This window comes from Solea senegalensis, linkage group LG14 (genome assembly GCF_019176455.1).
Source record: "Solea senegalensis isolate Sse05_10M linkage group LG14, IFAPA_SoseM_1, whole genome shotgun sequence".
Taxonomy (NCBI): Eukaryota; Metazoa; Chordata; class Actinopteri; order Pleuronectiformes; family Soleidae; genus Solea; species Solea senegalensis.
Genome location: NC_058034.1, coordinates 7,694,672 through 7,707,458, shown reverse-complemented (window position 1 = coordinate 7,707,458; position 12,787 = coordinate 7,694,672). Strand labels below are relative to the sequence as shown.

The 12,787-nt window shown below is 42.9% G+C and overlaps 1 protein-coding gene across 2 annotated transcripts; it reads left to right on the top strand.

Annotated features, from left to right (window-relative positions):
- Positions 1–2,306: 2,306 nt before the first annotated feature.
- LOC122780919 (protein FAM171A2) lies at positions 2,307–12,470 on the top strand. Of its 2 annotated transcripts, none has more exons than XM_044044351.1 (8): positions 2,307–2,537; positions 5,959–6,186; positions 6,269–6,361; positions 6,662–6,820; positions 8,555–8,734; positions 9,004–9,117; positions 9,232–9,358; positions 9,547–12,470. In XM_044044351.1, exons 1-8 carry the CDS (start codon positions 2,441–2,443, stop codon positions 11,027–11,029), a joined length of 2,481 nt encoding a protein of 826 aa, XP_043900286.1. In that variant the 5' UTR covers positions 2,307–2,440; the 3' UTR covers positions 11,030–12,470. The 2 variants fall into 2 exon arrangements, with proteins under 2 accessions (XP_043900286.1, XP_043900285.1); XM_044044350.1 differs by having other exon boundaries at positions 9,232–9,379.
- The last annotated feature ends 317 nt before the right edge of the window (positions 12,471–12,787 follow it).

Below are 12,787 nucleotides of genomic sequence, written 5' to 3'. Positions count from 1 at the left end.
TTTAATTACACAGCTAATGAGTTTTTGTCAAACATGAAAGCAGAGTCCATGTTTACCCCCCAGGTTACTAACCACAGGCCTGTTGAAGTAGAAACCAATCACTTCAGGTATGTTAAATGCACCGGTCTACTTAACAAGTCGTCTTAGTGCGAACGAGTGTGAGTCAGCGCACCTGGCTCGACACCTCACACAGCACCAATTAGTTTCAAGTAATTGAGCCGTTATATATCATGTTGTTTTGTCTTACCTTACCGATATAGCGACAGTATTTTTGTTTCATATGCAACTGACGGTACGGGGGTGGACTCGCTGTCCTCCCAAGGTTGAGTCCAGACCTGAGACGTGAGCGCGGCCATGCACAGACACCGCTTTAATTATGGGATTTAGTTTCAAAAAGTCCAAACATTTATCGCCGTGCCTCTCTAAATCTGTCAAATGCACTTTATTTCTATTTGAATATGCTCCAAGCGGCAGCTGGCACATTTCCATTTTCTTTATGCAGCCATTAAAGGGACATTAAAAAGATAAGAATGATTTTATGTAAAAACTTTTTATATGGAACGGATAAATCGGGCAGAGCCAGTGCAGAATAAAACGGTGCGGTGGAATTTGGCTTTTTATTCCACCCTGTGTCCAATAGTTTATCTTCAAGGATAAATTAAATTGTTATCATCGTTATATATATTGATATGAATGACTTCATTCTTCACTCTCTGACCCACAAATGAACCCTTCATGACTGACGTCAAAAGTACTTATACTTCCCTTATTATAGTGTGTTGCAAAGCATCCATTATTGACCAGACATTTTCTCTATATTCAACGTGTTCCCACACTTTTGATCTGAAAATATAATAATAAATAAAAAAATAAGTTGACTCAATTTGAAAAGCCATTACAGCCACACAGACAGGAGACTGGAGCTCTGTGATGAATGTGAAACACCGGCGAGCCAAGTGTACAACGTCCTCTTGGACAATAAATCTACAAACATTTCACCACGGTGCCAGGATTAAAATCCTCACGGAATGCGAATTTGTCGCCCAATAACAAAAGTGACGAATGTGACCAGCTGCGGTTGTCGGGCGGTGAATGTATGAGCGGAGAGAGAAAGTTCAATTGATGACAGGATCTGTGAGAAGAGTCAGGATTAGAATCACCTCACACCTTCTTTTCCCCCTCCCCACGGTGAAAGCGACTGGGACTGATTCACAAAGCTTTTAGTTTTGTTTAGGTTCAGGTGTGAGTGTATAGGATTACACACTCTGTATCTGTATTGATTCAAGTTAAAAGAAGCCAGGACGTGACCACAAACTCTTGTGAAAGCTGTCTCTTGAGGATCTACTGATATTAGTCCAACACAGTCATTTTAGACCATTTCTGAAGCTGGGAACAACACATTTGTGCCGAGTCATTCCAAAGACATCATTCTCCAACTGTGTAGCAAATATTATTCTCCCAAATAAAGGAGAAATAAACGGCCCAAACATGACTTAGTGAAGCATGCACGATAATAATAATAATAATAATAATAGTAATAGTAATAAAAGTATAGAAGATTTGTGAGTAATTGGTATTTAATACTGTTGGAATAAAATATGTGACAATATTTGTCATATATTTTCATAAATCTTATGGTTTCATTTCTTATTTACATTTAATTTTCTCTTTTCTCTTAAAACACCTGCTGCTATGACAATAAAGAAAAGTCTAAGTCTAAAGGTCTTAAATACTGCCTCCTAACTGTTACATACTTTAATTTAACCTTTAATTCAAACAGTGACCTCATATTTTAAATGTTTGGCTTTTTGTAGCTTATATATCGGTAAATAAACAAAATGTATCTTTACAATGGAACATGGAAACAGTGTTGTAGACTGTAGAGTGGGGATGAGTGGATACGATACTCGGTAATCGGAATCAGTCACATATTGGTCAAAATCTCTGGATTGGATATCAGTAAAATAGACTCATATTGGTAAATATTGTGATATCGATATCAAGAGAATATTCTGTTGTTAATGCAGTCATTTTAATGAAACAGTGACTTTTTTATATATATATATATCGGTAAATAAACAAAATGTATCTTTAGTTGATGTATCTGAATTTAAAAAAAATAAAATATAAAGCCTCCTCAGTCATTTTCCCTGTGCCCCCAAACTCCCTTGAAACGCCTCTGGCCGTGCAAGTTGCCAGATCAGTGAGGAGCAGCTGAGCTGCTGTTCCACTTGTGGCCGGCAGAGGGAAGTGTGGCGCGTCTCCCCTCCGCACCTCAGACAATAAAAACAAGGCGAAGCCCCCACGCACACACACACACACAGACACACAGCGGCATCATATCCTAGCTAAAGCCTGAGCGGTGAGCAGTAGCTGCCTGGGAGAGGAATATGGACACACAGCCGCCGAGCTGCGACTAGAGAGAGGTGTAGTTGCAAGGATGCGTGACAACTACACCTCGCGTTTGCTCCTCTTGGTGTCGGTGTGCGCGGTTTGGGAGGCGCTGGCCAAATCTCTGCCAGATCAGGGAGCATTTGGTAAGCTCGCCTTACAGTGGGGATGCAGCAGCAGCAGCAGCAGCAGCACAATGAGGAGATGGGAGTGGTTGCGTTTTTATTGCTTTTGTCGACAAGCCGTCGATGTTTGCTCTGAGGGTTGAGCTGTAGTCTCAACTCTCCTCTCACGGTGACACATTCTGAAGGGATGGCTTTTGTGTTTTGGTTCAAATTTAGCTTCAGATTCGTAGAAATCACTGAGGTGGAATCTGAGAGAACAGAAGGCCACACTGGTGATCAGATACTGTGCAGATATATATAAGTGTGTGTGTGTGTGTGTGTGAACAGTCAGGCCTCACTTACTGTAAAAAAAAAAAGGCCAGGCAATGATGCTGGAAAATAACGTGTGAATACCACTGTTTTCTCACAGGGCCCCACAATAACAGTGTTTGCATGAAGGGAAACAAACAAACGGGAGTGAGGATTTTATGCACCAGTAAAGTCTTGAATGGAAACCTAGTCATTTGAAAAAGGGTAAATGCAATTCGATGACAAAAGATGTGAAAAATAGCTACAAAACATTTTAGTCTATATATTTTAAATCTAAACAAATGTCTCTTACATTATTAAAACCATTGTCATGTGAATTCCCAAAATGCTGGTGAAGCCTGTCAGCGCCACGCGAGGCTCCCAGTATACAGAGCGGTTGTTATACAGCTGCACACAGGAAGTGATGATAGTAAAGCGAGGCGGCTGCAGGCAACTTGGACTATGACTGAAAACAAAAATAATGTTTCAGGCTGGGCTGTTTGATTGGATAAAGGCTTGTTGACCCCGCCCACCTCTGTGCTGCTGGTCTGATAGTATTGCTTGACAGAGCAGACAGGGCTTACAATTAAGCTCAGATTGTTTATTTCCTCAAACAGGGGCAGAATTATAACATAAACGACAGCTCTAACAGCAGTGAATGGTAATGCACGTTCTTCTTCTTCTTCTTCTTTCGGCTTCTCCCTCTAGGAGCCTCCATCTTGTCCTCTTCCTTGTGTCCTCCTCTGTTACATCAGCTGTCCTCATGTGTCCTCCTTCACCACATCCATCAACCTTCTCTGTGGTCTTCCTCTTCAGCTCCATCTTCAGCGTCCTTTGTCCAATAATAATCACTGTCACTGTCCCTCCTCTGCACGCAACATCTCAACCTTCACTCTCTCACTTTATCTCCACGTGAATGTGCATTTTATTTATTTATTTATTGGAGTATTTGGTTTAAAACAGTCACAATAATCTGGGAATGATTCTTGTTTTTAACTAGAAAATGTTGTAACGTTGCATTTAGTCACATAAGTACATTTTATGCAACATTTATTGTTCTGTTTCCTTTATTTACTGGTACATGCAAACCAAACGAAGGTGGAACTTTGACAGAAAGTCCGAAAGAAACTAAATGTTTCAGTCACTGCATGGTCTTATACTTTTTTTTCTTTATGTTGTGCTCTTTTGAAGGAGGTTATGTCATTCCTTTGCATTATTCATGCTTCAAGCTATTTTGAGACGCATGGACGGTTACCTACACACAGTGGAAGACTCTAACTCAGTGTTTATAGAATACTTGTATCACTTATTGAACAGCAACTATATGAACAGATTCAGATGAGAAATGTCCTGTTGTATTTGATTGCAGATCAGCTCCTAAATTCATCTCTAAATAAGAGTAATTGTGAATATAACGCATTTTTAAATCAGCAGACAAACTCATTTCTACAACATTTGGATTCAAAGGATTCATCGATAGAGTTAACTTAAGTTTATAGTGTTAGTGGAATCTAAAGAAACAGTCCAGGCCAATATGTCAAACATCAACTTAGTGATGATACTCGTCACCCTCTAATAGTACTTTTGAGACTTTTAACATCTTGTTCTATGTGTTACAATGTTTAATTGTTAAAAACGTGAGTTACATTGAAAACGAGGGCTGTTTATTTCATAATCCATGAATCTGTCGTTTATTTTCTCGATAAATCAATGTCCAAATTTTCCAAAACCTTGAAAGTATGTTTTTCTCAATCTCTAATGTCTTAGTTCGTCAACACAAACCAACATTTGTCACTTATTTGTGATTTATTTTGTTATATGGAGCCAAGACGCCAGAAAATGTTCCCATTTGAGAAGCTGAAATATCAGATAAATTGTTTTTATTATTAAAAAGCACTCAGTTATTAAAATAACTCAATAAAATCGATGTGAAGCATCTCCTAAAAATCTGATGTACTGTAACTGCAATAGATGCAAGAACAGATCATTTAAAAATACTCGTAAGTCAATGACGCGACACTTTAATCCGTTTGTTGATCAATCAAACGTGAACTGCAGTTATTTTGATGTTTCATATATTATATGACTGATGTGAGACATGTTTTAACATTCATCGACTCACCTCAGCAGTGATGAATACCTGCTGTTTTTCAGATTTGGGAAGTTTGGATTGTTTTTCAAGAAAACGCTCAAAGCGTAAATCCAGCTGAATATTCCTGTCCTGTCCTTTGATACAAGTGTTGATTTTGGCTCAGATGAGTGGCCTCACTGAGTTTTAGAAGAGCGTCTGTTCTGCTAAATATGTGCGACAGTGAAAGTTTCCCACAGACTCTCAGTGTAACACTGTGACTTTTCAGTTTTTATGTAAATCGAGCCTCAGTGTTTCTCAAGTGTGGCGTCTGAGGAAATCCTCTCCACACCCACAAAGCAGCCTTTATTGAACCAATTATGGTAATCACTGCTACCATTAACACACACACAGTGGGTGTGGACACACATACATGCTGCTTCATATGTGAACGCAGCCGTTACTGTAAAGTTCTGCGTTAAGGGGTTTTGTCACTGGAGGCCGAAAGGGGTTTAGAGGCCGAAAAGCTTGTAGTGCTGCAGGGACTGAGCCAAGTGAGGGAAGCAAAACAAGCGCCAGCTTTCGGAGAGTCAGCCGGTAACCATGGGAACATCCCCAGCGTGACCCACATCCGTGCCATCCAAGGGGCGAGATGAGACACACTATGTTCCGGGGGGTTGAAAAACATGGGGAAGACGAGAAGTAGAAATAGCCGCGCAGCAATGGATTTGTGGTGTGTGTGTGTGCATGACTGTGACCAAACACTGTTATTATGAGCAGAGGTCCGGGGGGTTAGAGACGCTAAAACACGGCGTTCTGTGAAAAATGTGCCATTGTTCTGGGAGCTACAGGAAGTTAGTTATCGGAACACGATTCCTCAACACATTGTGCTCTTAAGTAAACAACCGCTAAGACAATCTAAGAGCCTCATTCTCCTAAACTCCCCTTGAGAATCCTCACAGCTTCTGATGAATCCCTTTTAGAAACTGTTTTGTCAACAACAGAGAAAATCAACACTTTCTGTGTCACAAATGACTCAAATGATTGGTCTTCATTTATTTTTGAACTGCTGTGTTTTTTTCACAGAGGTGCAAATCAAGGTCCAGGTGTTTGACAGCAGCGACTTGTCGCCGTTGGCGGACGCTCACGTGCAAGTCCACGGCAATCAAACCGTCTTAGTGTCCAGCAGAGCCGGCAGCGACGGAGTCCTGAGGGTTAACTTCCTGTACCGCACGGGAACATGGGTTATTATCACCGCCTCGAAACAAGACTACGTCACCAACTCTGTGCCGTGGCACTCCAGCCGCATCCCCTGTAAGTCGCGGAGGAAGAAACTCGCTTTCAATGTGTGTGTTTTCGTGCTCTTGATACAGATTGTGTGTCCTTTCATTTACAGTGTATGCATCAGTGAGCCTGTACCTTCTCGTACAGAGGCCGGGAACTCTGATTCTGTACGATGATGTCCTGCAGGTGCTGTCCGGGTCACCAGGTAAAAAGAATTAAGATTTTTGTAGATTACACAACGGTTCCATTATTACATTACATTCCCAATGTGCTGTGGAGACGCGTATATGTGCATACTCGCTCTCTTCACATTACAATGACGCAGATGGCAGCGAATGCGGTTGCTATTGTTTGTAAGTAATAAGCAGGTTCGCCCGGTTGAAACACGATGTCACCAGAAACGCGGTGCCCCCACCAACGAGCACACGACTGTAAAATGCACACAATAGCGCAGTGATTTCAGTATTCCATTTTCAAAGATATTAAGACTACTCTTTTTTTCCAGGAGCTCGTAATCAGCCCGTGGTGCAGCTGCACAGGAAGTCCCTGCAGTTGCCGTCCAACTCCAACTACACGGCGTTGTCTGCTGTGATGACGACGGCCAGGAGTCAGTACGAGATCGGCGGGTTCCCGTTTCTTCTGGGCCAAGAGACTAACAGCTCAGGTTGGAGGATTCAAGATTCGAGAACTTTGTTGCCACACTGTATGTACACGCACAAGCAGTTTGAGTACAGAGGAATTGTGTGTGCAGAGCTGAAAGAGACATGTTCAGGGGAAACATTATACACACAGTAAATAGCTATAAAAAGACAGACATTATATACGTTCGTAAATAAGTAGAAATAGTGTAGAGAAAGAAAACAAGTAGCAAAGAAAGTAGGTAGAAAAAGCTTTGAGTCAAAAGTAGAATATGAAATACACAATATACGATCAATAACTTAAAAATAATACAAATAAAACCATAAACATCTATAAATAAGTACAGGGAAAATGTAGAAAACAGTGGAATGTAAACATGAGCACTGTAAACTCTGCAGCTCTGGTTACACATCGCCGTGTTTCTGCACATGAGTGCGATTCATTTCACACGAGTCTGTGAGTCCAGTTACTCGTTTGGTGTTTGACTCCGAGTCTGAGGAATCCGTGCCATGCTTTAGTCCTCTGGAGCGTCTGTGGCCGCGTCGATATAAATGTGTCGCTTTACAGAAAGCATTGGTCCTGAATTTAACCGAAGACCGATGTGGCAAGCATGTGCATTGAATTGTTCTCTAAGGGGAGAGAGTGAGAGCGGTGCACCGTCCTACACAACGTGCAGTGGTACACTATTACTGTGCGCTTCAAACTTTGACCTTGTCCTTTTGTCTCTGTGCTCAAAAGGAAGGGACTTTTGTGAGCGAGTCCTGACCTCAACCCAATCTTTACTCATCAAAAGTCTGTGTTGGACAGTTTTAATGCGAATCCTGAGAATCCATCAATGTTTGAAGGATTGAACCCAGATGAATGAAGTAGAGCTGAAACAATGAATTGATTACTAAATTAATTTTGATAATCGGTTTGAAGCTTTTTTCATGATTAAAACAAGATTTCCGATTGTTTAAGCTTCTTAAATGTAAGTATTTTCTTCATTTCTTTGCTCTGGATAACAAAGAAATCATTAAAAGTGAATCATTTTGGTTTGTGGACAAAACAAGACATTTGAGAATATCCTCACTTTTTTAACATCTAATGTACATTATGTTTATTTTCTCCACTTCACATGACCAAATGGATTTAAAGTATCATTATTATTATTATTGTTATTATTATAATAATAACAACAAAACAACATTAAAAATAAATCACGATTGCATAATATTAAAACCTTTCCATTCAGGCCCGGATAATCACAGTTACTGTTGTGTTGGTGTAGTGGTTAGCACTGTATGGAGTTTGTGTGTGTGTGTGTGTGTGTGTGTGTGTGTGGTTTTCCTTCCATAGTCCAAAAACATGCCGATTTTGCGATATAGCAAATTGGACACTATAAATTGACCTAAGGTGTGAGAGTGGATGGTTGTTTGTCTCTATGTGTCCCTGTGACGGACTGACGACTGTGTCCAGGGTCAGGATGTACCCCGTCTTTCGCCCCATGTCAGATGGGATTGGCACCAACGCCCCCTGCGACCCTCATGTGGAGGATTAAGGTGGTAGAAGATGAATGGATCGATGGGTTTTGGTTTGCATATAAATAAACATAGTGTAAATAACACACTAGTGAATATAAGAATACATATAGCAAACGTGGAAGAAGTTACGTCTCCCTGTAGAGTTACTGTATGTTGGGAGAATTTCAGGAATACAATATTGCAATCATACAAAGGGCTGTGTCAGAGTGTTCAAGATAAAATCTGATGTTTCACAGGTGCAGAAACAGGGTGGACAGACTTGACAGCTGTGGCCGTGGTCAGCATTCAGCTCTTTGACAAGGACGGCGTTGCGATCCAGGTCTCCGATCCGATACACATTTCTGTGCCGCTGCCGTCCGACACGCGCAACAGGATGGCCACAAGTGTTCCTGCTTGGCTGTTTCAGCCTAAGACGGGTAAGAGAAAACACACCAAATCCATAGATGTTATCGTTGATTTCCCTTGCTGTGATTTGTCAGTATGCTGTAGGTTTGCAATTTTACAGTAATGTTATGACACAATTAAAATGTACTCAGACCGGAAATTGACCAGAAAAACACATTTACACAACCTTGTGAGGCTGCACAGACAGAGTAAAAAGAAATATTATCTAAAGTATCAAAAGATTTAGTTTTAGTTTTATTTAATCTATGCATTTGAAGATATTAAAAATCTTTTTCTGCAGGATTGTGGGTTAAAACTGGAGTGGGCTACATCAAAAAGGAAGGAGCACAGTTTGTCTGGAACGTCGTGGTTCCTCAGATGGGATACTGGTTGGCTGCTTTTCCAACATCTTCAGGTTAACTAACTCATCTCACCCTTCGTTCTCCTCTTTTTCATCTGTGTTGCTGCTTCAAAATTTAATCTCCTTCTTGGTAATAAATGATTTCTTTATGCCATGGATTTGTTGCAGGATTGGGTCTGTCCCACCCGGGCATGAGGGACATCACCACATACCACACCCTGTTCCTGCTCTCCATCCTGGGATCACTGGCCCTGCTGGTGCTCATCCTGCTCTGTGTGCTGCTCTACTACTGCAGGTGTGGGGAGCGTAGGCGCAGGTCTCTGGGTCTCGCTTTCTATCAATCACAAAAATGACACAGAAACACTGTGATTTTGGTGGTAAACTCGGGCCTCGCTGTGGGTGGTCACTAGATTAGAGTCATTCCAGTGGATGATGAAAGGCAGTCGTATTATTTTTGACTTTCTCCGTCTCTTTACATTTTAGGCGGAAGTGCTTGAAACCTCGTCGACAGCAGGGCAAACCGCACGCCTCCAATCTAAATGGAGCAAAGCGAGACCAGGGAACGTCCATGTCACGCCTAAATCTGATCTGTGGAGGTCATGCGGAGTCCGGTCCGTCCAATGACAAGTCTGACATGTCCCCATCTCGAGACTACCAAAGTTCAAGGGAGGACTTAACCAAACATGTTCCAGCTCACATGCTGCGACACACAATGGGGAAAAATTCTTCAGGTTCCCAGCGAGGGGAAAGTTTCCCCATGAAAGTTACACGTGCCACAGAGACCAACAACTTGGACAACCCTTTGCTGCATGAAGACTACAATCGGAGCTACAGCCCCATGGAGGGCAAAGAGTCTGAATATCACAGGCACCACAATGCCAATGACAATCGAGGGTACTCCTCCGATCCCCCGTCCCCACCGCGCTTCCAAGGCTACGTGCCGAGCCAGTCCGACAAACCTCCAGAGTATTCGGCGACAGCTGCCGACAGCCTCGCGAGACCCACCTCGCTCAACACCCAACCAGGTCAGATCATCTTTTGCAGCTCCATCGACCAGATGAAGGAGAACATGTACCGGAGTATGGTCCCGACCCTGGTGATTCCGGCCCACTACATGCGTCTGCCCTCTGAGTTTTCTGGAAAAGATGGAAAGGACCAGAAGGACCAAGACAAAGATGGTGCACAGATGGGAGGAGGCCAGCAGCATCATCACCACCACTCCCAGAAACAAGGTCAGCAGCAGCACCAGGGAGGATCCCAAGGTGACGACTCTGAGGACCCAAGCTGGGCGTCCGACTCCTCTGGTGGACCCGTGACCATCCCCGTGCTCTTCAACGACTCCACAATGGCTCAGATGAACGGAGAACTGCAGGCACTGACTGAGAAGAAGCTCCTGGAGCTGGGTGTAAAACAGCATCCCCGGGCGTGGTTCATCTCTCTGGACGGACGAGCTAACGCTCATGTGCGCCACTCCTACATCGATGTTGGAAACGACCTCAGTGGTGGCGGCGGTATTGGATTTGGAGGTGGTTCCAGCAGCACTCCCCGAGACATAAACCTGGAACCAATTCTGGACGCCCAAGGACGGAAAACAGGAATGATCCTGAAGGGAAAAGATGAGCGCTGGGGACGAAAGGGCCATGGTGTCGGCAGCACGGGTGGAAAGAGTTACTCCAAGTTGGCCTACCCCGACCACAGCGAGCCCAGCAGCAGCGAGGGACGCCCGGTCTCACCTGAGGAGAACTCCCTCACCCCGCTTCTGGATGAAGGTCCATCTTCTCAGGGATCCACCATCCCCAGACGAGGACGCAGCCGCGTGAACAGCAGCCGCAGCAGCAATAGCGAGAACCGCCGCGACTCCATGACCAGCCCCGAGGATGATCCTGACGACAAGGATGAGAACAAGAAGAGCCCGTGGCAGAAGATTGAGGACAGACCTCTCATGGTCTTCCATCCAAGGAAGTGAGCTTTTTTTTTTCTTTTCTTTTTAACTTATACTGGACCTTGTGATTGTCTTGTGAGAGGGGAATCTTTCCAGATCAAACGTGGAAGAAAAAGAAGAAATGAAGGTGATGTTTTCACAGAGAGAGATCACAATAAGCACAACCTATACGTGACGGGCCTATTTTCAGGTTGTGGTTTGACCTTTTGTGTTTCTGGTGAGGTGTTTCTGGTCACAATCACAGTCTCACTGTCACCGTCGAGATGACCTATTGTGGACTGAAATCGTACCAATTTCCTCGTGAATCCTGCCACCTGTCGCAAAACACTGAATCATTGTGTGTACCATTGCATTTACTGACTGTGGAAATAGCCATTTTATAGAGCAAAATATAAGAATTAAGCACTTATTAATAATTAGTGAACGGATCGATTGATACTTGCCAAGTGTTTTAAAGTGGATGATGTTTTTATAGAAGCGCTGAAAGGACCGTTAAAGGGTCGATCTGTAAATTAAATGACCTTCCCTGACTTTATTCTACACAGAGGCTCATATAGATGGCGTCGTGTGCCTCTCTTCACTTGACTACTCTTTTTAAACTTGTAATTAGGATAAGTTTTCTTTTGAGTAAACCGCCCCTCCCCCCCCAACTGTATTTATATTTGTCCGTGTGAACCGATAAACCATGACTTGCATTCTGCTCCTTCAGGGATGGACTTGTATTTCCTCTTCCTGCTGTACTGTGTTCATGTGTCGTGATTACATATTCAGATAGTAATGATTTGAAATGTTTTTAAGTCTCTGTCCTCTCGCGCCTCCTGACCCGACTTATCGCAGTGAGTGATCCACTGTACAATTCTGCCAAAAGTACGCATTTCTGCCTTTTCTCCCGTTGTTGAGCCTTTTTTTTGGGGGGGGGTTGATTTGGTGTGATCTCTTTTGTGTAAATAGATGTCCCTCACGTTTGGAAGACCGTTAAAAGCTTGCATGCATATGAATGTATGAAATAAACGACCCCCGCACACGTCTTTCGGGCTCTTGTGTAGACACGCTATCTAAATCAGATTCACGCAGGAAAAACAAAAACATCACTTTACTTGAAGAGTTGCTTATTTGATATTTCACACGAGATCTATACATTGGTCGTTTGTCGACAGGGCCTGTACTTCTTCTCTCCTGCAAGTGCCTTCTTTCTCATAGGATCGAGTGATAGGCATGCAGGTCCCGTTCTCAAACGCAGTTATACTCTCACCACCTGACGACGCTGTGAAACATTGGTAGGCAAGCGATAAGCACACTGCATTGTGATGACGCCACATGTCACTCGGGCGCCTGCCAAATCTTTTATCGCGGCTACTCCATTCTTGGGTGTCTTGATTTCTTATATTTATCCTCTTGTAAATGCTACGATGGAATATATGAGATTTTATGTGAATACGCTTATGACGTGCATGTGACGTGTAGAGTAGGGTGTTTTTGAGGAAAACCTTTTTTTTTTCAGATTTCTAAAGTGAGGCACAAGATGTGATGCGCTGACGCATTGAATTGTGTTCACCTAATTGACTTGGTTATACGGAGATGTACGTTGATGTTTTTTGCCCCCCTCACTTCCGGTCGTAAATGTTTACAACGATAACATACTGACCAACACGCTCACTCCCGCTGTTACCTGTGTCATTCAGCTCATGAGTTTTGAAAACTTGGAGAGATTTGTGGGGGTTTTTGTTTTGTTTGTTTGTTTGTTTTGTTGCAGAGTAAAATGTCGTGAGGTGAAAAACTTGG

Coding starts and splice junctions, on each gene's coding strand:
- LOC122780919 (XM_044044350.1), top strand. CDS start 2,441: ATGCGTGACAACTACACCTCGCGTTTGCTCCTCTTGGTGTCGGTGTGC. Junction 6,187..6,268: donor GCACTCCAGCCGCATCCCCT/GTAAGTCGCGGA, acceptor TTTCATTTACAG/TGTATGCATCAGTGAGCCTG. Junction 9,380..9,546: donor TGTGGGGAGCGTAGGCGCAG/GTCTCTGGGTCT, acceptor TTTACATTTTAG/GCGGAAGTGCTTGAAACCTC.